The 23,184-nt window shown below is 57.1% G+C and overlaps 1 protein-coding gene across 2 annotated transcripts; it reads right to left on the bottom strand.

Annotated features, from left to right (window-relative positions):
- Positions 1-505: 505 nt before the first annotated feature.
- On the bottom strand, positions 506-16,583 carry FADS3 (fatty acid desaturase 3). Of its 2 annotated transcripts, none has more exons than XM_082629610.1 (12): positions 16,188-16,582; positions 6,495-6,605; positions 5,802-5,999; positions 5,305-5,406; positions 5,049-5,171; positions 4,724-4,784; positions 4,089-4,165; positions 3,489-3,586; positions 3,023-3,119; positions 2,807-2,886; positions 2,497-2,622; positions 506-829 (listed from the first exon to the last, which is right to left on the bottom strand). In XM_082629610.1, exons 1-12 carry the CDS (start codon positions 16,392-16,394, stop codon positions 778-780), a joined length of 1,332 nt encoding a protein of 443 aa, XP_082485736.1. In that variant the 5' UTR covers positions 16,395-16,582; the 3' UTR covers positions 506-777. The 2 variants fall into 2 exon arrangements, with proteins under 2 accessions (XP_082485736.1, XP_082485737.1); XM_082629611.1 differs by lacking the exon at positions 506-829 and adding an exon at positions 2,105-2,249 and having other exon boundaries at positions 16,188-16,583.
- Between the last annotated feature and the right edge of the window lie 6,601 nt (positions 16,584-23,184).

The raw sequence follows: 23,184 nt of genomic DNA, 5'->3' as shown, positions 1-23,184 counted from the left end.
GCAGGCTCTGAGGGGATCCGGGATCACTTCCTGTAGGCCACTGAGCATGGTCAGCTGCACCTCCACAGGTGTGATGCCAAGTGTGGGTCGGAGATCAGCAGGGGGCCCGCTGCCCGTGGTCCTCTGAGGCCCCTCAGTGCTGAGGCTGAGGCTGCAAGAAGCCAGTGCAGATCCAGGACAGGGGTGCCTCTTGTGCCCCCTGGGGGCGCCTACAGACATGGCGCTCAGCCCTGAGCCCCCGTCTGCCGCCAGCCCCTGTCCCACTGTGCAAAGGAGTAAAGTGAGGTGAGCCCAGCGTGATCTGCCAAGGTTGCTGGTGAGTGGGTGAAGAACAGGAAGGGACCAGGCCCTCAGGTGATCTGAGCCCAAGGCAGATGCCAGCTCCTTGACCCAGAGCGGAAAGCCACCATCCACCACTACCCCCTCGCCCCACCAAGACCCTGATGGCCCAAGGATCTGAACTCCAGCTCCAAAATTCATGCAAATTCAACACTCTACTCCATAATATACCTGGGTTTGTTTTTATATAAAAATAACCTTTTTCCCTAAATTTTTGCGCTAGGAAAACATGCCATGCTCACCGTGTGGCTTTATATACCATGCCCCCAGCCCTGGTCCCGTGGGTTCTAGAGCCACGGCCTGAGGGTCGTGGAGCAGGCGGGGAGGGGGCCCAGGACGGCGGGCAGGGTCCTCAGGCTGAGGCAGGGCAAGGTGGGGGCAGGTGGGGGAGCCCAACTGGGTGGCTGGGTGGCGCTGGGGCCCTGGGTGCCGCTGCCTTCACTGGTGGAGGTAGGCTTCCAGCCACATGTTGCCAGACTTCTTCAGGGACCTGGGAGGCGGGGGGGCAGGAAGAGGTAAGGGACTCAAGTGCATATATTAACCCCCTCCCCCCACGATGATGAGTGTGAGTAGAGATGTCCCCGTTCCCCGTGAGTCCCTGTCCCCTGGGGCAGGCAGCTGGGTGGGGCTGGAGGGGAGGACTGGGAGAGGAGGCTACACGCTCATTAACTGGAGCGGGACCTAGCCCTGAGTCGGGAGGGGGGCAGCCAAGGCCAAGTCCAGGCAGGAACCAGGGTGGGCCTGTCTCTCCTTCGCCCAGCTCTCTCTGTTGCTTCCTCCTGCTGAGCCCCGCGACCCAGAGATTTGTAAGGCGTGGAATCTGCCCACCAGGAGCCTGACATCAGGCAGAGGAACCAGAAACATCAAGAACTTGCTAGGAAACCCTGTGCCAGGTGTCCTCAAGGGGCCATGCCAAGTGGCAGGGGCCCCAAGGATCGGGCTGGGAAGGGCCATGAAGGAGAAGTAGTGGAGCAGTGGTTAAGAATCCGCCTGCCAGTGCAGGGGACACGGGTTTGAGCCCTGGTCCAGGAAGATCCCACATGCCGCGAGCAACTAAGCCAGTGCGCCATAACTACTGAGCCGGCGCTCTAGAGCCCGCAAGCCATGACTACTGAAGACCACGCACCTAGAGCCCGTGATCGCAACAACAGAAGCCACCACAATGAGAAGCCCGCGCACTGCAACGAAGAGTAGCCCCCGCTCGCCGCAACTAGAGGAAGCCCACGTGCAGCAAAGACCCAACACAGCCAAAAATTAATTAATTAATTAAAAAAAAAAAAAAGGAGAAGTAGGTGTTCCAACACCAGTATAGAAGGAAGGGCATCCAAGTAAAGGGAACAGCATGTGCTAAGGCACAGAGGTGGAAAAGCTCTGGCTGAGAATCCGGCCTCTCTTCCCCACTGCCAAGGCTACCATCAGGGCCAAGCCATGTCATCCCTGGACAGCTGCAGGAACACCCACTCTGCTCTTTCTGCCCCATCAGGACATTCCCACAGTCAGAGCATCTTTCCAAAATCGTGCCCCTCCTCCACTCAGCAACTCTCCCACACACCTAGCACGCTCTTGCCTCAGGGCCTTTGCACGGCTATTCCCTTGCCCCAAATCTTCTTCCCCTAGATGTCTCCATGGCCAGCCCTCTCCCCTCCTCCCTGTCTTGCTCACACATTGCCTTCTTAATACCACCCACCGTGCCACCCCACTAAAAATTGCAACCCTGCCTGCACCACCCAGTCCCTCTCCTGCCCCCACCCTCAGGTTTTGTGGTTCTGTTTTCTTTTTTGCCGAAGCACTTCTCCCCTTCTCACATTTTCTGTAATTTACTTATTTTAAGTGCCTTTTTTCTGTTTCCCCCGCTCGGATGTCAGCTCCAGGAAGGCAGGGATGTCAGCCTGTTTTGCTCACTGATGTATCTGTAGCACAAAGGACAGGGCCTGGGCCTATGGTAGGTGCTCCCTAAACCCTGGCTACGTGGGTGGACACCGGGAAGGGAGGTCACGGGCTGAGGGCAGAAAGGCCGATCGGAAAGGCCTTGGATGCCAGCTTCTACAGAGGAGCCCACGTGAGCTCAGAGAGCCAGGTGGGTGCTCAGGATGGGGCTGACCAGGCCGAGGGTGGGCAGGGGCCCCCAGGGAGCCACCGTGAGCAAAGAACCCTTACCCGATGATGTCCACCAGGGCGGTGAGGAAGGGCTTCACCTCGTAGCTGAGGCCGTGCTTGGCGCACAGGGCCTTGACCAGCGGGGCCACCCTGCGGTAGTTGTGCCTCGGCATCGTGGGGAAGAGGCTGGGGGCGGGGAGAGCGTGTGCTGGCACCCCCACCCACCCATCACCCCCCGGGCCCCGCTCACCACCTCTCCCGGGCCCTCCAGGAAATCCAGGGCTCACGTCTCGGCCTCCCTGGGGGAAGACTGGACAGAGAGGCTCAGGCCTCACTCCCACCCCCGTGGGCCCCTGGGGCCTGCGCTCACTGGTGCTCAATCTGGAAGTTGAGGTGTCCGCTGAACCAATCAAGGAAGACAGAGGGTTCCACGTTGCAGGTGGCTGCCAGCTGCCAGGAGGGGGCGGGGCACAAGTGAGGGGGCTGGCACGGAGCCCAACCCCGTGGCAGCCCCGTCAGCGCCCCCATGCCTCTCCGCTGGGACCCCACCCCCACCCCCAGGATGGACGCCGCCTCTGCTGCCCACCTGAGAGCTGGCCCAGTCCCGGTGCTTCTCGTGGCCGATCTCCTTGGGGATGTGGTTCATCTGTGTGATCCACACGAACCAGTGGCTCTCCAGGACCCTGCGAGGGGAGGCTCAGGCACTACCCCATGTCCAGCTGACCACTCAGACCTGGGCTTCAGCTTCCCCATCTGTACTACGGGATTGCGGCAACCCCTCCCCACTAGTGTTTAAAGCAGCTGAGTGGTGCAGGGGCCATTGCCAGGCTGAACCCAGAGTTGCCCTACTCAAGACGAGGGACACCCCCGGGGCCGCTTGTGAGCCAGGCCGCTTCCCTGAGGCCTGCCACCCCCAGGATCTTGCCACTCAACAACCCAGGGAGACAATACTGTCCCCATTCTGCAGATGGGGACACGGAGGGCTGTGGTCAGGGGCCCCTGCCGCCTGTGTGTGAGCTCCCCATACCCCGCCATGCCAAACCTGGCCATACCTGACAGCCACAAAGAGGAACAGCGCCCCAGGAACACCGAAGAAGGGAATGTAGGACAAGAGGAAGCGGGCGTAGAAGCTGGCGGCCCAGAGCAAGTCCTGTAGAGGAGGGAGGAGGAGGGCAGAGGCCTCGAGGCAGCCGGGAAGGGAGCTGGGTCATCCACCTTCTGCTTGATGTGCCTCCGACGGGCACGTCACCGCCCCTCTCTGGGCCTGGGTGTCTCAGCCAAGTAAGTGGATAGGATCCTTGCCCTGCCAGCCTCAGGGGGCTGACCATGGAGGTGAAGGTGCTGTGCAGGGGTGCAGGGTGAGGGAAGCCTTGCCCGGGAAGACAAATGCCTGGCAGAGGGGGCCCAGTGGATCCCTAGCCCCAGGGAGGACACCCCACCGTGAGAGACCCACAGCTCGTCCTGGGCATACACCCGCTCCCCCCTACAACCACACACAGGCACACACTCACTCCCCCTGCGCGGGTGCACACGCCTACCGCACCATCACAGGCACACCTGTTTGCGTTGGTTGAGAGGGGCTGCCCCATGACGCCCCACCTCCTGCCACCACAGCTGTACGCCCAGGGGACCCGGGCAGGGCCCCCACTCACCATCCACTGCATGCACACCAGCATGTACGCCAGGTTTTCCACCTCGAAGTTCACCAGGGTGAGCAGCGGCGGGCCGACTGCAAGGAGGGGCGTGAGAGGGCTCAGGGGTGGGGCGGGGCACAGGGAGGGGGGCGGGGCTCTGCTCCTCCAGGAAGGCCAGCGGCACTTGGTGCCGGTCCCATCCTGCTGGGATGAGCCCGCATCACCCACAAGGCCTGGTCCTCACTCATTCCCTCCGTGTCTGAGCCTCTCCAGGCTGGTCCTCGCCCCGCCACCTCCTGTGCCTCTTCAGCAGGTCGGCACCAGCCTTATACATCCGCGCCCTTTAATCCTCACCTTGTGGCCCCAACGATTGCCCTAGAGCTCTGGATCGCCCTGAGGTGAGGGTAGGAAGGAACTCTGAAAGCTCCAGGCAAGGCTGTGGTTGCTCCCTTCTGCCGGAAGGTGCCCCAGGCAGAGGGAAGGGCTGGGGCAAAGGCCTGGCGATGGAAGTGGGCTTGGGCTGCAGGCTAGGGCGACCGGAGAGAGGCCGGGAGAGACCTGCAGGTGCCGTGCTGAGGGGGCTGGAAGCCGTCAAGTGGACCGTGCAGGCCCCAGCATGGCTCCCACCCCCATGGGGGCAAGCGGACACTCACTCAGGAAGAAGTACAGGTGCTGGTGGTTGTAGGGTAAGTATCTGCGCTTCTTCTTGCCGTACTGTGGGGACAGGCAGCCGTTGGGGAGGGCGGCTCTCCAGGCCCTCCTTGTCCCAGGCAGGGTCAGGGGGCCAGCTGGGGCCCAGGGGCCAAGGCAACTCTGGATTCTAGCCAACTGGGAAAGGGGGAAGGGGTACCCCCAGAGCAGGGGCTCAGCCTGGAGCTACAGTCGGGGGCTGGGTCAGGGGCTGGGCCACAGCAGGGGGTTCAGGGACTACCAGTTCCCCTCTGCTGCAGGCCCAGCCCGAGAGTGTCCCCCATGCACCTCGACAGACGACTCCCCCAGAAGGAAGATGGGTGCCACGGTCACATCCGGGTCCTTGTGGAAGATGTTGGGCTTGGCGTGGTGCTGGAAGTGGCGGAAGTTCCACCAGTGTGCAGAGAAGCCCTGCAGGGGAGGGGGCTCTCAGGAGTGGGGCCAGGCCGCGCCCCCCTCTCCATGGCAACCGCACACTTGCGCAGACCCAGTGCGGCCCCCCCCACTAAGCTCCGGGCTGCCCACCACCCGCCCCCAGCCTCACCTTCAGCTGCCCCATCACAAACTGCTGGGCCACGTGGTTCCACCGGGACTTCCTGAAGATGGAGGTGTGGCCCAGGTCGTGCTGCAGACACCAGCTCTGGGCCTGGGGAGACGCAGGGTCAGGAGCTGAGGCAGGGAGCCGCCTGGGGCCCAGCCCTGGGCACTGGCCAGCCCTCCCAGCTCACAGGGCACCCCCAAAGATGGCACTCCACTCTAGACCCTAGCAGGCCAGTTTCCTCGGGAGGTCCAGGGGCTGCGGGTCTGTCATGGAGCTGTAGGCGGCAGCCGTCCAGCTCCCAGCCGTGGGCTCCCTCTGGGCTTATTAAGTAAAGAGCTTCCTTCGCATATTTAAACTGCAGCTTGACCCACAGATACACACTTACAGGACTGGTCATTCATTCATTCATTCATTCAGCAAATATGTCCCGAGTGTCCATGTGTGCCAGGCCCTGTGTCTGTTGGTCAGTTTAGGTGGCTGCAAGATAGTGCTGGGGTCACCTGGGAGATGGCCAGGATGAGGGCGGCGAGGGTGCTGGGCACCCAGCCGGGGCCGAGGAGGTAGATGATGAGCCAGGCGAGCACCTCCATGGCCAGGATGTGGCCTAGCAGGAACGCGAAGAAGGTGGGCTTGGCCTCAAACAGCTTCATGTCCTCAACCGCCTGGCGCAGGGCTCGGAAGTCCTCGATCAGCTGGGCCTGCCACAGCGGCACGGCTGGTCAGCCGAGGAAGCGAGGGAGGCCCCAGGCGTCCCCGGAAGCCCCCCAACAACCACTCCTCCCAGTGTCAGACCCAGTGGGTCTGTGGCCGAAGGGGATGGAGAGATGAGAGTGCCCAGCCTGGGGTGTGAGCTGGGTTGCTGGCTGGCGGCAAAGGCTCCTCCGCCACCCACAAAAGGTGTGGGGTACCTGAGAAGCAGGGAAAACCCCGAGTGTGCAGCTCATAAAAATCCTCATCATAGACGGGGATGCAGGGCCCAGAGCAGGGAAGGGGCTTGCTTGGGGTCCCCCAGCAAACGCTGGCGCAGGTGTCCCTACAGCTGTGCATACAACTGTCTGCCCAGGAAGGGATGGCAGACCCAGCCTTGGCCCCAGGGCCCCTTGGGAAAATTCGAATGAAGCTGCTACTGGCAATGCCTTCCATCCCCTCCAGCCCCCCACTGGGGGCTTAGCCTCCACCAGGACCCTGCTCACATTCTGGGGTCCATCCTGGCTGGGCTCCTCCGGGGCCAGCTCTCCAATCAGCAGGGGCTGCAGGAACTTGCGCACAAAATTGAGGTCCTGGTGGAAGGCGTGGAAGGCATCCTGAAGGAGAGTAGACAGTCAGGTGGACAGACAGACCGCTGGAGTAGCACCCAGAGGCAGCAGGCAGAGACTAAGTGGAAGGGCTGTTGATGGAAGGGCAGAGCAGACAGACAGACAGGCAGGCAGGCAGGCAGGCAGGCAGGCAGGCAGGCAGTCAGCTGGTTTTTCAGCAGTCACAGAAATAGGACCACACAGGTCAGCCTTGCCTGTGAGCCCTCCCTGGTCCTCCCCAGGCCTTGGGTGCCCCAACAGACATCCCTCGCCTGCCAGGCTCCAGCTATTTCACGCCACCATGGGGCCCTTCCCCAAATTTGGTTGGGTATTTTAAAATCTGGATTTACAGGGGACTTCCCTGGTGGTCCAGTGGGTAACACTCCATGCTCCCAATGCAGGGGGCCCGGGATCGATTCCTGGTTGAAGGAACTAGATCCCACACGCATGGCGCAACTAAGAGCCCGCGTGCTGCAACTAAGACCCGGCACAGCCACAATAATAAATAAATAAATAAATATTTTAAAAAAAAGTCTGGATTGGGACTTCCCTGGTGGCACAGTGGTTAAGAATCCGCCTGCCAATGCAGGGGACACAGGTTCGAGCCCTGGTCCGGGAGGATCCCACGTGCCACGGAGCAACAAGCCCGTGCACCACAACTACTGAGCCTGCGCTCTAGAGCCCGCGAGCCACAACTACTGAAGCCCACACACCTAGAGCCTGCACTCCGCAACAAGAGAAGCCACTGCAATGAGAAGCCCACGCACCGCAACGAAGAGTAGCCCCCGCTCACCGCAACTAGAGAAAGCCCAGGTGCAACAACGAAGACCCAACACAGCCAAAAATAAATAAATTAATTAATTAATAAAAAACAAAAATCAGGATTTACAGAAACTTCTCCCTGGAAGACTCTGATTCCTTTCCTGAAAGGGTTTGACTTTTCCAAAAAGATCACTGGAAAGCTTTCTGGAAATCATATGCTTTTCTACTGGGTCACAAACATCAGATTAATCGGCTTTCACAAACACAAGCAGTGGGTAAAATGTGGGTGAGGAAACTTGTAATTGACGACCACTGGGCCACCGGGAGAAAAAAAATCAGTCGAGGACCACAGAGCCCGAAGATGCTCAAACAGTTAAACTCATTTGATTTTAAAAGCAGGAGTGGAAAATATAAGTTTTTTAAACAGCAAGTTAAATAAACAATCTAACATTCCTGTGATTCTCTGTTATGGGGGCGGGGTGCAAAGCAGGAGAAGGGGTTGGAGGAAGAGAGCGACCCCAGGAAAGATAAAGTGCTGTGGAAAGGGACCGGTCTGGAAGTGACCCCCACCTCTAGCACCGGGCAGTTCTGAAGCGTGAGTAAACTTGAACTTCACACCTGGGACTCACTCAGTCTTCCTGATCTAGCACTGGTGTCACTGGCTCATTGTCATTCACAGCTCTTCAACCAATTTTTATCTTTGCACTTTCAGAGGCTCTCTCTGAGCGAGCCAACCCCCCACCGGCCAGCAGCCTGAACTGTGGAAGCAGTGCCTGGAGTAGTGGCGGGTCCCCTTGGGCCAGGGAAGGTGACTGCTGGCTGCTAATGAGCCTAGCAGTGCCTGGTGGGTGTTAAAACAGCAGGGCCCCTGCACTCACTTCAGGACATCCCACACCGTCCCATCCCCGGGGACAGAAACACCTCAGGCCCCTCCAGCTCCCACCTAGAGGCCACCCCTGCAGGATTCACCCAAGGGGTCCCCTTTCTTGCTGCCTGCTCTCTCACTGGCCCAGGGCAGTCTAAGGACCTGGGGGCTCAGAGGATGTAGCTTCTGGGATAACCTAGGCCCTTGGGAAGGCTGACTTGGGGCCCCTCCCTGGAGCTCATAATAGGGGAAGGGATTGTATAGGTACAGACCTCACCCTCACCAGGGAAGAGCCTTGATGGAGGGGCAGCACCCCTGGGAGCGGGGGGGAGGGGAGGCTGGCCCCACAGGAAGCTGCCCGGGCGCTGGCCTACTGGGGAGCTAAGAGGAAGGCTGCTCTTGTGCTTGGTTGGCCCCGCTTACTGTGACCCTGAGCAAGTCTGTTCTCCTGCCTGGAACTAGGCAAATCCAGGGGGCAAATCAAAGGGGCGTGCCCCCAGGGCCTTTCACGCTCTGGACTATAGAGCATTAAGGTTTTTTTCTTTTTCTTTTTTTTTTTTGCGGTACGTGGGCCTCTCACTGTTGTGGCCTCTCCCGCCGCAGAGCACAGGCTCTGGACACGCAGGCTCAGCGGCCATGGCTCACGGACCCAGCCGCTCCGCGGCATGTGGGATCTTCCCGGACCGGGGCACAAACCCGCGACCCCTGCATCGGCAGGCAGACTCTCAACCGCTGCGCCACCAGGGAAGCCCAGTTTTTTTCTTTTTAATTATAGTCAAACACACATAAAATTGACCATCGTCACCATTTTGAGGTGTACAGTTTAGTGGCATTAAGTGCACTCAAACTGTTGGGCAACCATCACCGCCATCCCTCTCCAAAACTTTTTCATCTTCCCCAATTGAAACTCTGTCCCCATGAAACCCTAGCTCACCATTTCCACCTCCCCCGGCCTCTGGAAACCACCGTGCTGCTTTCTGTCTCTATGAATTGACTTGTAGAAACTTCCTTGGCAGTCCAGTGGTTAAGACTCTGCGTTCCCACTGCAGCGGGCACGGGTTCCACCCCTGGTCAGGGAACTAAGATCCCACCTGCTTCGAGGTGCGGCCAAAAAAAAAAAAGAATTGACTCGCAGAAGAGGAATCATACAGTATTTGTCCTTTTGTGACTGACTTGTCACTTAGCATAATGTCTTCAAGGTTCATCCATGTGTGGCATGTCAGAATTTCCTTCCTTTTTAAGGCTGAACGAGCGCGTTGACTCTGATTACCTCTCGTTTTCTCGGAAACCCCCTTGGTGGCACACAGAGCCCACATGCACACAGAGGCACACGGCATGCACGCAAAGCGTGTGACACCAGAGGTGTACACGTGTCACGGAAGTGCAGTGCCATAAGGATGCGCCTCCACACGTGCAGACACCACCACCAACCCACTAAGGCTCCCAGACACGCTTGGGAATACGTGCACAGGCAAGGCCACAAGAACACCCAGACAGACACAACCTGGCACACACACAAACTCACAGAGCAGATGTGTGTACTGTGGCTACGGCCCCAGGCTTTCCTCTCTCCCAGCCCTGCTCTCTCACGACCTCTGTGTCTGTTCTGGGGCCACCCCAGTGCCCGGCAGACCCCAGATGCTCCAGGGCCACGCTGAGGAGCTGTGGGAGCAGCTCTCCCTCCCCAACTCCTTTCCCTTGGTCCTGATTCACCCAAAGCCAGGCCTGGAAATGCCCTGAGGGAGGACAGAGCCAGGCTTGCCCGAGGGACCCCCAGCCAGGCATGTCCTTTGCACTGAGGAGGGAAGGTGTGAGGCCCCTCAGGTCCGGGCAGGGACATCCCAGAGTTCGTGGACAAGCCTTCAGCTGGTAGGTGGGAATGCGCGGGGCTGTGGCAGGTCCTCGGATAGCAGCTCGGGTTCCTGGGGCTGGGTGGGCACTGCTGAGCCTACGCTTCTTGTGGTCTGAGTACCAACAAGGTGGGTCCCTGGCCGCAGACCAAAACCTCAGCAAACAGCTTTTTCTGGAACATTGGCTGGGGCCATGTGACTCGGTCCTCTGTGGCCTCTGCTTAAGGATTCAGGAGCTGGGCAGAAGACTCAGAGAGGTTGAGCCACTTACCCAAGGTCACACAGCTCCATTTGATGGAGGTTGGACCAGAACTTGGTCTGACTGTAAAACTGTGCTTGTGGCCACTCGGCAGTAGCCCCAGGGTGGCCACTCCTGGTCAGAGGGGAGGCAGTGGGTCTCCTAGGTTGGGGGAAGGGGCCCTCATCATGAGGCTGGTCACCATCCCGAGTAGCCAAGGATCTGGCTGACCTCGGAGACCGGGTTGTGGGGGTCAGGATGGTGGTCCTGGTGTTTCTGGGGCTGCACTGACCAAGTTTCAGTGTACTGCAGGAGGCCCCACCCCTGATGCGCCTGGAAACGTCCTCCCAGGGGCATAGGTGCAAACTCTGTGACCCTCCCCCACGGGGGTGGCAATTGAGGCCTCTCACTAGTTCTTGGAATAGAGTTGGGTGAAACTTTTAGAATTAAAATGATGTCTCTAGGGCTTCCCTGGTGGCGCAGTGGTTGAGAGTCCGCCTGCTGATGCAGGGGAAGCGGGTTCGTGCTCCGGTCCGGGAAGATCCCACATGCCGCGGAGTGGCTGGGCCCATGAGCCATGGCTGCTGAGCCTGTGCGTCCAGAGCCTGTGCCCCGCAACGGGAGAGGCCACAACAGTGAGAGGCCCGCGTACCACAAAAAAAAAAAAAAAAAAAAAAAAAAGATGTCTCTAAACATAAGCTGCGGTTGGCAGGGACAGGCCCTTGTTCACAGCGGTGGCCTCAGAGCCCTGCACAGAGCAGGGGCAGGATGGCAGGTGTGAATAAGTGGGCAAGGAGCTCACAAGCCAGGGGTCTGAACCATTTTGCCCGTGAGGGAACAGAGGCTCTGGCCTGCCCAGGTCAGAGTTTGTAGTGGCAGAGCTGGGATTTGAATCCAGGTCTACTGTGATGTCCCTGCTCTCCCAGGACAGAGCTCCCACCCAGCCTTACTTCAGTCCCTGGAAGCCTCAGAGCAGCTCCTGCCCTGCCCCCAGCCCCGCCTTGAACTCCAGGTAGCAGCTGGTTAAGGGTGGGAGTGGGGAGACTCAGGAGCCAGCCTGCAGGGGATGGAATCTGAGCCGCCACTTAGGAGCTGAGCCCTGGAGCCATAGACAAGGTCGCACCCCCTCTCCATCCTATATTTTGTCAGTAAATCAGGAACCACAAATACCCATCTCGTGGAGCTGCTGGGAGGATTGAGTCAGTGCAGGCAGAGCACTTAGAAGGCGACTGGCGTCCATTGAGATTCAGGCCCACAGGCCTGAGGCAGGAGGGTGGAGGTGCGCCAGCCTGAGGCTAGGAAACAGGAGAGACTGGCAGCATCCTTCCACGCCAGAGATAAGGTAGGGGCGGCAGGGAGCATTTCTGGTCACTTCTGCAAAGAATCTGGAATGGTCCAGATCAGGAAGGGGGTAGAGCAGGGAAGGAAGCAGGGATGCTGGGGGCTCAGGTGATCTGGGTCTGCTCCTCTTAACCTCGGCTCAGGAGGCAGCAGTGGGTTGTGAGGATGGGGGTGTGGACACATCCAGGAATTTCTTCCTCCCTCCCTCCCTCTCCTGGGTGGGAAGATAAAGCAGGATCTCACGCCCAGGTCAGATGCTCCTTCCCATCCTCTCCCTGGGTCTCCTCACAGGAAGCCAATGGGGAGGCACTATCAGTATCCCCATTTTATAGATGAGGAAACTGAGGCCAAAGGGCACACAGCCCTGAACATGAGCATCAACTCCCGCTGGAGCAGCAGAGCCCAGCTCAAGGACGGATGTCCTCAGGAAGTTGCCCATGTTCCCCCAGCACCCCTGGTGTCCCTGGTGACAGGTGTGGTGGTGGTGGTGGTGGTTCCTCCATCCAGCACCCTTGGCCTCACAGGTGTCACTGACCCAGCGGTGGCCTGAAGTGGCCAGGCCCTCTGGCCCCGGGTCCTCTCTCCACCACTGAGCTCTGGCTCTTTCCCGCTGCTGTTTCCTGAGAAACCCATGGCTGCTGCTTGGGCATCCTTGGGAGGAAATGCAGAGGGACTGCCAGGGTGCTTAGGATACTAGCATCCCCACCCTTGCTCCCCAAGTTCCTGCCCAGCACCATACGATCCGACGCCTCCCCCAGGGCACTGCCATCCCCCTCTCACCCCACCAGGGGCCTGGGTGGGTGGGGACATTGCAGAAAACACCCACAGAGCCCAGAGAGGTCACACTTCACGGGGAGTGGCCCTTAGGCAGCTTTCAAGGCAGCTGGCGTGGTAAGTACCGCTTCCTCGGCTCTGGAGCCAGGTCGTCTGAGTTCCTGGCCAGCCCCTGTCTCCGGCCCCACCCTTGCTCCAGAGCCTCAGATCTGCCCAGACCTGCCCCTCCCCAACTCCCAGATACAAACCCCACCCTCCAAGCCCAAGGGCAAAGGCCCTGCCCTTTGAGGGTTCCAAGAAGGTCCCTTCAAATCACCCATATTCAACCTCAGTCTCCTCATCTGCAAAATGGGCTAACACTAGGACTACGTCTGAAGTTTGTTTTCTCAAGACCACACTGAGCTAAATCCTAATGGTTCCTGTTGGTGTGCCTGAGCCCACAGCATCACCTGCCCCCTGCCCTGGACATACCTGCATGCCAGGGCCCAGGTGAATGGCCACCTCTTCCAAGTGGCCTCCCCTGGGGAGGGCAGGTCCCCACCATCTCTTCTCTTAATGCCTCCCCCTTCTCCTAGGAGGCTCTGCCTTCCCCCTCCTCAGTAGGGATCTGTTTAAATGTATATCAGATTCCCCTGGCTTCCCTGCTCTGCCCTTCACGCTCCCCTTAGGATAAAACAAAAGTCCTGCTTCTCCTGCTACCTCTGGACCACACTGCCTGCCCTCCTCACTGCTGTGCTCCAGCCACGCTGATAGCTGATAGCCTTGCTGTTCCTTAAATGCACGGAGTACAGTCCCACCTCTGAGCCTTTGCTCTAGCTGGTCCCTCTGCCAAGGAACATCCTCCTAGCAGATTTTTTTTTTTTTTTTTTTTGCGCAGCATGTGGATTCTTAGTTCCCCGACCAGGGATTGAACCCGTGCCCCCTGAAGCGGAAAAGTGGAGTCCTAACCACTGGACTGCCAGGGAAGTCCCTCCTAGCACGTTTTTTGTCCACAGCTGTATCTTCAGAGGTTAGAACAGGGTTTGGCACGTAGGATATGCTCGTTGCATAGCTGCTGTTGGATTTAATGATTTGATCATTGAAGAATGAATGAATGAATGAATGAAACAGCTAAGTGGCAGTGGAGCAGGTGGTTAAGAGCATGGGCTGTGGATTCAAATCCCAGACCCATCATTTAATTTCAAGTCACTTTGCCTCTCTGAGTCTGTTTTCTCATCTGTAAAATGGAAATAGCAGTAACAGTACCTGTCCCATAGAGGTATCGTGAGGATTCAAAGAGGGAGTATCTATAAATCAAGCACTGAATTCGGAGCCTGGCACATAGTAGGTGCTTGGCGCCCAGCCCTGGTAAACTCATGGCCAGCAGTGGCTGGGCCTCACCCCTCCATGGCTGGCTCCACTAGTCTCAGGCCGCCTATGACTCTTAGACAAACCTGGCCCAAGGCCCAGAGCACTCTCCCCAGGGTACCCGGCTTTGTATCCCAGGATGGCCACAGACTGACTTCACAGCGCAGGAACTCTGGGCATTTCCTGGCAGGAAGGCTTTTGTGGCGTGAACAGGAGAACAGCTGATGGGCGGCAGGGGCTGCTAAAAGGTGGCTGCGGGAACAGAGCCCGGCAAGACGGCTGCCCCACCCCCACCTGTGTTCCAGGGCTGGGGATGGCATGCCTGGGGTCTGGGCTGGACCACACAGGGCACTGGGGTGATCTGATCCTTGCTCTGCCCTGTGGGCCCACCACAGACAAAGACTGAGGTCCCCCAACCCCAGCCTCCTCACAGCCCCTTTAGCCTGAACAGACCAGGTATTTCTGGCAACTCCAGCCCAGTGTTTGGGGCCTCGGGGAAGCTAAGAGATGATCTAACATCATGTCCTGTTACAGCTGTGAATGAACCAGACAAGGTCACCCAGCAAAGAGGTGGCTATGCCATGGCTGTCCACTGCACTCTACAGTCTGCAGGGCACACTCACACTTATCAGCTGGCAACATACATTGACCAGGAACGACTACATGGCAGCTCTGGGGCCACAGAGTTGAGAAGGCACAGTCCCGCCCCCAGCCGGCTCACTGTCTGGCCCAGCTGTCCCCACTTTACAGATGAGGAAACTGAGGTTCAGAGGAGTGACATGCCTGGCTCCAGGTCCCTCAGAGCCTCCAATGGCAGAGCCGGGACCTGGCCCCAGGGAACGGATAGAGTGTTTTAATGGAAATGGGAAAACAGACCTTACTGGCGATGAATCAGTGAGAAAACTGTCACGGGGGGGCTCAGGGTCTAGAGCTAAATGGGGTTCCCACACGGGAGGGCCCCCAGCACAGACCTGGGCACTAAGCAGGAAAAAACGATTCGTAAATATTCTCCAACGTCTTCCTCTTGCCAGCCTCCATCCCGTCCGACAGGTCAGAGGTTGAAAAAAGGCCAGAGTAGCCACCCCCAGCATCCTGGAGGGGTGTCCAGGGCTCAGCCAGGCTGAGGGGGGAGGGGCTGTGGCACCTCATGCCCCCCACGCCCTGGCAGCAACGCACACATGTATAACCACGCACACAAACACATGCCTCGTTCGCACATGTGCAGACCTAACACGGTCACACGCTCCCTGGCCCACAGTCAGCTCCAACTCCGTGGCCACCGCCGGGCCGCTCAGCACCACCCACAAGGCTTCCTCGGTCAGCTTCTAGAGTTTCAGGAGGTTTCTGACCCTAACCTCTCAGCTTCCTAGGGGAGTGAGGAAGAGACACTTTTTCCCCTAAAAGAGTCCCGGGGAGGTTGCCCAAGCCATGGGAGAAGGCAGTGGGCAGAGAGCAGATGTTTCTGGCAACAGGGGCACTGACCCCCTCCTGCGACGGGACACAATCGCTTTTGTTATCTAAAGTTCCGCCAGTTAGGGATTCATCCCCTGGAATCTTGAAGACCTTCCTGGTACCCAGCGTGACCAGCCTAGAATTTTGGATGGTCAAGGACAGAGTGTCATGGCCCCAAGGCCTACTGTCCAGATGGGGGACTGTGGGAAAAGGGGCTGGTGAGGAGCCTCCTCCTGATGCTGCTCTGCCAGATGGTCCCACTGGACAGGCCACATTCCTCCTTGACCAAAACATGTCTGAACATGGCTGGAAAGGGGAAGCTGGGGTCCACAGGGGCCAGCCTGTTCCTGGGGTGAATGTGCTTCCCAAAGAGGCCCACCCAGCCTGACTAGAAAAATTCTCCCCCATGCAGCTGTTAGCCCAGGAGAGGTGAGTCACGGCTCCTCAGAGCCATTTACAGCAGCTCTTGGGAAAGCCACAGACCTCTAGGCCTCGCTCAAGTTTTGCTGCCCAGCCTCCAGCCTCTGATGGCACATCCTTGCCAGCCCCTGGGGAACCCGCCCTGCCTCTGGCATCCAGCAAGCGCTCAGCATGAAGAGCCTGGTCTGGGAGCGCCAGCACTGAGAGGAGGAACCTCAGAGCATCAGGGAGCCCCCCCACCAAGGGCCAGCGCTTTCTGCCATGACACACCCACCTCTGACAGCCCCCTCCTCCCGCACAGACCTGCTCCAGCCCAGCCCTGGTCCACTGCCGGGGCTATGGGTCCTCCATGCTGATGTTGTCTCCTTACTCCACATCAGGCCCCGGCTAGTACATCCCAACTCTGGGTCCCCGGCCGGGAGGTCAAAGGTCAGCGAGAGTAGGAAGGATGCTAAGGCCCCGCCGGTGGAGCAGGGCACGGTGCCCACAAGCAGGCCCCAGCGAGCGCTGGGCTCTACCCCGCCAGCGGTGGGCGGCCTTACCGTGGCGTCCTCGGCGCCGTGGTGGCCGATGAGGCGGCTGCCCCCCGGGTGCCGCTGTGCCCAGCGGCTGATGTCGTAGACGCGACGCTCGATGACCAGCCACTTGTCGCCCGGCAGGTTGTGCGGGCGGATCTGCTCCCAGCGCAAGGTGGGCAGCGGCGCCCCGAGCTGCGCAGGTCCCCCTCCGGGCTTCCCGACGCCGCCCATGGCTGCGTGCAAAAGTCCTCGCGAAGCCGGGACCTCGCCGAGCGAGACCCCTTGAGGAGCGAGGCCGCGTTCAAAGACCTCCTCCGCCGCCGCCACCCGCTGCTCCGCGGCCCCGCCCTGCCGCTGCGGCCGCCGTACGAGCGTGCGCCGGGCTGTCTGCCGGCAACTTTTCACTCCCTTATAATCGCGCTGACAGCGCTCGCCTCGCCCCTCCCCGCACCCCGGCCCCTGCCGCCGCCCCGTGTCCGCCCCAATCCCGGCGCAGCGCCTTGGCCCCCATTGGCTACGCCGCGCTCTGGCGGGGCTGGCGGGGAGGGCCGTGTCGAGGCTGGCGTGCCCCGCCCGCGAGGCTCCGCGGCCACCACACCCTGGCCTGCGGGGGGCACCGTCCGCAGCCCGGCTTGCGCTCGGCAGGGCGCGGGCGGGGCGGGGCCGGAGGGGCGGAAAGCCCACAGCCGGCGTCGGCCGCGCCCTCGGGGGTCCGGTCCGCGACCAGTGGGGCCCAGAACAAGAGTCTGCGAAGAATGGGCTTCCCGCTGCGCCTCCTAGAACGTTAAACCCTGAGCGCTCAGAGGTGGGGACACTACCTAAGGGTGACCGTATACAGCTCTCAGACCATGGGTCCCCGGAATCGGCTCAGCGAGGCCCCTCCATCGGGGCTGAGGTTACTGGCCTGACCGCCCTCCCCCCGCCCCCGCCCCGGACCATCTATGGAAGTCGGTGGGTTTCCTGCCTTTGGAGCTGCAGGGTCGGTGACGCCTGGGGATGGCCACTGGGGCAGAAGGGGAGCAGGGGCGCCAGAGTGGGGAGTGGGGTGCTGTCATTCACCGGATGTGGTTGCTCTACTGGCTGGCTTGCTCGGTACGGTACCCTTGCCTATTTTTTACTTAAATTCCTTCTGAGCGTGTAGGTTGCTCTCCTACACTTTGTAGTTTTTTTGAGACAAAGGTACGTGTTAAAAGTTAAGAATTCACACCTAACCCGAATGAAATCAGGCTAAGGTTATGCTACAGGGCAGGAAGTGGCAAACTTGAGTGCAAGTCAGAATCATCAGAGGGCCTGTCAAGACCCTGACTGCTGGGCTCATCCCCGGAGTGGGACTCAGCAGGTCTGCTTTGGGGGCAGAGAATTGTGTTTTAACAAGTTCCCAGGTGATGCTGATGTGGTGATGCGGATGTCCTGGTTTGGAGAACACACTTTGAGAACCCTAAGTACAGTTCTCTGATGTGCTAAAATTTTATTTTCGTTTAACACTTTGTGGGAAATCATTGTCACTAATATTTGTGGGACAGGTTGGGCAGGATCCAAAGAAGGGCTTGAGGGGTCGTGTGGGTTCTCCTTGGTACCAGGAGCACCTGCATTCGGTTGCCAGGACAACCAGTAAGGCCTTGTCGCCAGCACAGCCAAGGGCAGCCTGAGCCCTCTCCACTGAGGCATCCTCAAACCCCCTCCCTGAGCATGTGTGGGGATAGAGGAATGTGGTTGGCAGCTAAGGCTGGAGGTGACGGCAGATGCCCCTGCCCCCACCACGTTCACACATGGGCACAAAGATGGAGGAGGCGTGGCCCTCACCCTGTCTTCAGCAGCCATCAGTGGTCAGTTGCTGACACCTGACCCGTTCCCTGGGCCCCAGCCTGGTGTCACCTCATGTGAGGTAGTGGGGAATTGAGTGGGTTAGAACCTTCACTTGCCCCAGCTGCCCCCAGAGAGATGAGGCAGATGAAGGCCCTCATAGGATCCCCTTGGAGGTAAAGCAAGGACAGGGCTCAGGGCCAGGCCATTGCCTCCAGCTACTTCATCCCAACAGGGGGAGAGAGACGGCTGAACCCTCCTGCTACCTGGAGTTGAGTGGCTAAAAGCCCAAACTATGTCTCCTCCCCAGAGCCCAACCAGCAGCTTCCCACATTTCTCTGCAGGCCTTAGGGACTTCCATAGCCTCTCTGGGCTTCAAACCAGTGGGGCTGGCAACTTGCCTGGAGTCAGGGGCCCTGGGGAAACTAGGGATTCCATTGTCTCCAAACCCCCATCAGGGCAGCGAGGCCCCTCAGGCTACTTGGAAAGAGAGAGGGACTACTTGACATTCCTGAGCTGCCAAGGGGCCACTGTCAGGGCTTTGGGTTTAGGCAGGGGGAGGGGGAAGTATCCAAAAGGCAAGGAAGGGTCTGGCCAGCTGGAGCACTTTTTGGGGGGGGCACATGAGGTTTGAAGAGAGCCCCTGTCCCAGCCCCTGCTGGGCTTCTCCACGAGCTGCTACACAGCCTCTTGGACACACTGAAGTCTCCACACCCCTATGGTGCCACCAGCCACTGTCCTGGGGCCAAATGATGTTTGTGTAGGCCGCGTAGGGGCGACGGTGGCCCAGTCAGGCAAATTTCCAAAAAACTCTGGGCCTACCAGAAAGAGCAGTCACAAAGCCCAGGCGTTTGTTCTCCAGCAGACACGCAAAGTGGACCCAAGTCAGAGCTTTGCGATTTGGCTTTGAGTTAAAGCTCACCACTTTTCGAGCTTGGCTATTAGGCCCTAGACACAACTACTCAGTGAAGAGTTATTATTCATTATTCAAGAGCCCTAGCAGCCATGAAAGACTCTCCCTGGAGGCATCACTATGATGGAACAGTAGAGCTCCTTAGAATACCCCGTAGTAAAAAAAAAGAGGCTGTGTACAAATGGCCAATGGGCATATGAAAAGATGCTCAACATCACTAATCTCAGAGAAATGCAAATCAAAGCTACAATGAAGGGGGCTTCCCCGGTGGCACAGTGGTTACGAATCTGCCTGTCAGTGCAGGGGACATGGGTTCGAGCCCTGCTCTGGTAGGATCCCACATGCCATGGAGCAACTAAGCATGTGCGCCACAACTACTGAGCCTGTGCTCTAGAGCCCCTGAGCCACAACTACTGAGCCCACATGCCACAACTACTGAGGCCCCTGCACCTAGAGCCCGTGCTCCACAACAAGATAAGCCACTGCAATGAGAAGTCTGCGCACCGCAAGGAAGAGTAGCCCCCACTCGCCACAACTAGAGAAAGCCTGTGCTGAGCAACAAAGATCCAACACAGCCAAAAATAAATTAATTAATTTAAAAAACAAAACAAAACAAAAAACTACAATGAGGTACCACCTCACACCAGTCAGAATGGCCATCATTTTTATTTTTTTTGCAGTACGTGGGCCTCTCCCTGCTGTGACCTCTCCCGTTGCGGAGCACAGGCTCCGGACGCGCAGGCTCAGCGGCCATGGCTCACGGGCCCAGCCGCTCCGCGGCATGTGGGATCTTCCCGGACCGGGGCACGAACCCGTGTCCGCTGCATCAGCAGGCGGACTCTCAACCACTGCGCCACCAGAGAAGCCCCAGAATGGCCATCATTAAAAAGTCTACAGGGCTTCCCTGGTGGCGCAGTGGTTGAGAGTCCGCCTGCCGATGCAGCGGACACGGGTTCGTGCCCCGGTCCGGGAAGATCCCACATGCCGCGGAGCGGCTGGGCCCGTGAGCCATGGCCGCTGAGCCTGCGCGTCCGGAGCCTGTGCTCCGCAACGGGAGAGGCCACAGCAGTGAGAGGCCTGCGTACCGCAAAAAAAAAAAAAAAAAGTCTACAAAAAAAAAAAGTCTACAAATAACAAACGCTGGAGAGGGTGTGGAGAAAAGGGAACACTCCTACGCTGTTGGTGGGAATGTAAGTTGGTGCAGCCACTGTGGAAAACAGTATGGAGATTCCTCAGAAAACTAAAAATAGAATTACCATATGATCCAGCAATCCCACTCCTGGGCATATATCCAGACAAAACTATAATTTAAAAAGATACATTGTGGGACTTCCCTGGTGGTTCAGTGGTTAAGAATCCGCCTGCCAGTTCAGGGGACACGGGTTTGATCCCTGGTCCGGGAAGATCCCACATGCAGTGGAGCAATGAAGCCTGTGCGCCACAACTACTGACCCTGTGCTCTAGAGCCCGCGAGCCACAACTACTGAAGCCCGTGCACCTTGAGCCTGTGCTCCGCAACAAGGGAAGCCACTGCAATAAGAAGCCCGTGTACCACAACGAAGAGTAGCCCCTGCTCACCGCAACTAGAGAAAGCCCACATGCAGCAACAAAGACCCAAAGCAGCCAAAAATAGATAAAATAAAATAAGTAAATTTATAAAAATAAATAAATAAATGGTAGGGACTGTGTTTTATACAAAAGAAAAAAAAGATACATGTACCCCTATGTTCATAGCAGCACTATTCACAATAGCCAAGACATGGAAACAACCTGAATGTCCATTGGCAGATGAATGGATAAAGAAGATGTGGTACATATGTACAATGGAATACTACTCAGCCATAAAAAAGAACGAAATACTGCCATTTGCAGCAACATGGATGCAGCTAGCAATTATCATGCTAAGTGAAGTAAGAAAGACAAAGACAAATATCATATGGTATCACTTATATGTGGAATCTAAAATATGACACAAATGAACCTACCTACAAAACAGAAACAAAGTCAGGGACATAGAGAATAGATTGGTGGTTGCCAAGGGGTGGGAGAGGGTAGGAGTGGAAAAGTCTGGGATTAGTAGATGCAAACTGGTATATATAGAATGCATAAACAACAGTAGGATACGGTCCTACTGTATAGCACAGAGAACTTTTTTTTTTTTTTTGCGGTATGTGGGCCTCTCACTGTTGTGGCCTCTCCCGTTGTGGAGCACAGGCTCCGGACACGCAGGCTCAATGGCCATAGCTCACGGACCCAGCCGCTCCGCGGTACGTGGGATCCTCCTGGACCGGGGCACGAACCTGTGTCCCCTGCATCGGCAGGCGGACTCCCAACCACTGCGCCACCAGGGAAGCCCGAGAACTATTGAATATATTCAATATCCTGTGATAAACCATAATGGAAAAGAATCTGAAAAAGAATGTGTATATATGTATAAATGAGTCACTTTGCTGTACAGCAGTAATTAACACAACATTGGAATTCAACTATACTTCAATTAAAAAAAACAATAAGGTATCACACAGCCAGTAGGATGGCTATTATCAAAAAACACCAGTGAGGGGCTTCCCTGGTGGCGCAGTGGTTGAGAGTCCGCCTGCCGATGCAGGGGACACGGATTCGTGAGAGGCCACGACAGTGAGAGGCCCGCGTTCCGCAAAAAACAAAACAAAACAAAACAAAGAAACCAAACCAAACCAAAAAAAACCACCAGTGAAACAAGTGCTGGCAAGGATATGGAGATATTGGAACCCTTGTACACTATTGGTGGCATTGTAAAATGGTGCATCTGCTATGGAAGACAGTATGAAGTTTCCTCAGAAAATTAAAAATAGAACTACTATATGGGGGCTTCCCTGCTGGTGCAGTGGTTAAGAATCTGCCTGCTAATGCAGCAGACACGGGTTCAAGCCCTGGTCAGGGAAGATCCCACATGCCATGGAGCAACTAAGCCTGTGCGCCACAACTACTAAGCCTGAGCTCTAGAGCCCGCGAGCCACAACTACTGAGCCCACGTGCCACAACTACTGAAGCCTGCGTGCCTAGAGCCCGTGCTCCGCAACAAGAGAAGCCACCGCAATGAGAAGCCTGCACACCGCAACGAAGAGTAGCCGCCGCTTGCCGCAACTAGAGAAAAGCCCGCGCACAGCAACAAAGACCCAACGCAGCCACAAATAAATAAATAAATAACTAAATATTGTTTAAAAAGAACTACTATATCATCCAGCAATCCCACCTCTAAATATCCAAAAGAAGTGAAAGTAGTGTCTCAAACAGATATCTGTACTTCCACGTTCATAGCAGCATTATTCACAATAGCCAAGAGGAAGAAGCAACCCAAATGTCCATAAACAGAGGGTGGATAAACAAAATGAGGTCTATGAATACAGTGGAATATTATTCAGCGTTAAAAAGGAAGGAAATCCTGTCTCAGGCTACAACACAGATGAACCTTGAGGACATTAGCTAAGTAAAATAAGTCAGTCATAGAAAGACAAATACTGCATGATTTCACTTATATAAAATCTCTAAAGTAGTTATAGAATGGTGGTGGCCAGGGATGGGGGAGGGGATTTGTTTAATGGGTACAGTTTCAGATTTGCAAGATAAAATAGTGCTGGAGATCTGTTTCACAACAATGCAAATATACTTAACATTACTGAACTATACGATGAAAAACTGCTAAGATGGTAAACTTTGTGGGTTTTCACCACAATAAAATAAATGGAAAAAAAAAAAAAAAGAGAAAGAGTGGGGCTGTAAAGGTCATTTAGTCTGATATTCCCAACTCAAAGATGAGAAAACTGAAGCCCAGAGAGGAGTGACTTGCCCAGGTACACAACCCTGGCAGGACCAAATCAGTACAGGTTTGGCAGATGGTAAAATGTGACACAGCAGCGCAATGTGTGAGGCCAGGGTGGGGCTGTGCTCAGGCTCGGTGACTGTGGTTGGTGCTGGCTTTTAAGAGGTGGCCACCTGTGCAGCACTACTGAGAGAGACCTGAGTGCGTTATCTAGAAAATTCACTTAAGAGAACAACTCCCGTGTGGCTGATGTGAGCTAAGCTTCCTCCCCCAACTCCAAAAGCCAAAGCCCTGAGCTCCCCCCATACCCACCCCCAGAAGCCTGAAGAGCAGGGGTGAGGGCACCCCTCACGGGGTAAAGGTAAGAAACAAACCGAGATTAAAATCCTGCTCCGCCACTGCCTGAGCCTGTTTCTACATCCCTGAAAAACAGGGAAGGACCTAATGCAGCATCCCGGACGGGGCAGGTGGTGAGTATAAAGCATCTAGGACGCTGGCTAATA

The sequence above is a fragment of the Mesoplodon mirus genome (genome assembly GCF_964341445.2).
Source record: "Mesoplodon mirus genome assembly, chromosome: 7".
In the NCBI taxonomy this organism is placed as follows: domain Eukaryota; kingdom Metazoa; phylum Chordata; class Mammalia; order Artiodactyla; family Ziphiidae; genus Mesoplodon; species Mesoplodon mirus.
This window is presented reverse-complemented; position numbering and strand designations above follow the sequence as displayed.

Coding starts and splice junctions, on each gene's coding strand:
- FADS3 (XM_082629610.1), bottom strand. CDS start 16,394: ATGGGCGGCGTCGGGAAGCCCGGAGGGGGACCTGCGCAGCTCGGGGCG. Junction 5,407..5,801: donor TCATCCTGGCCATCTCCCAG/GTGACCCCAGCA, acceptor GCGTCTCCCCAG/GCCCAGAGCTGGTGTCTGCA. Junction 3,587..4,088: donor TGGTGTGCATGCAGTGGATG/GTGAGTGGGGGC, acceptor CCTCCTCTACAG/GACTTGCTCTGGGCCGCCAG.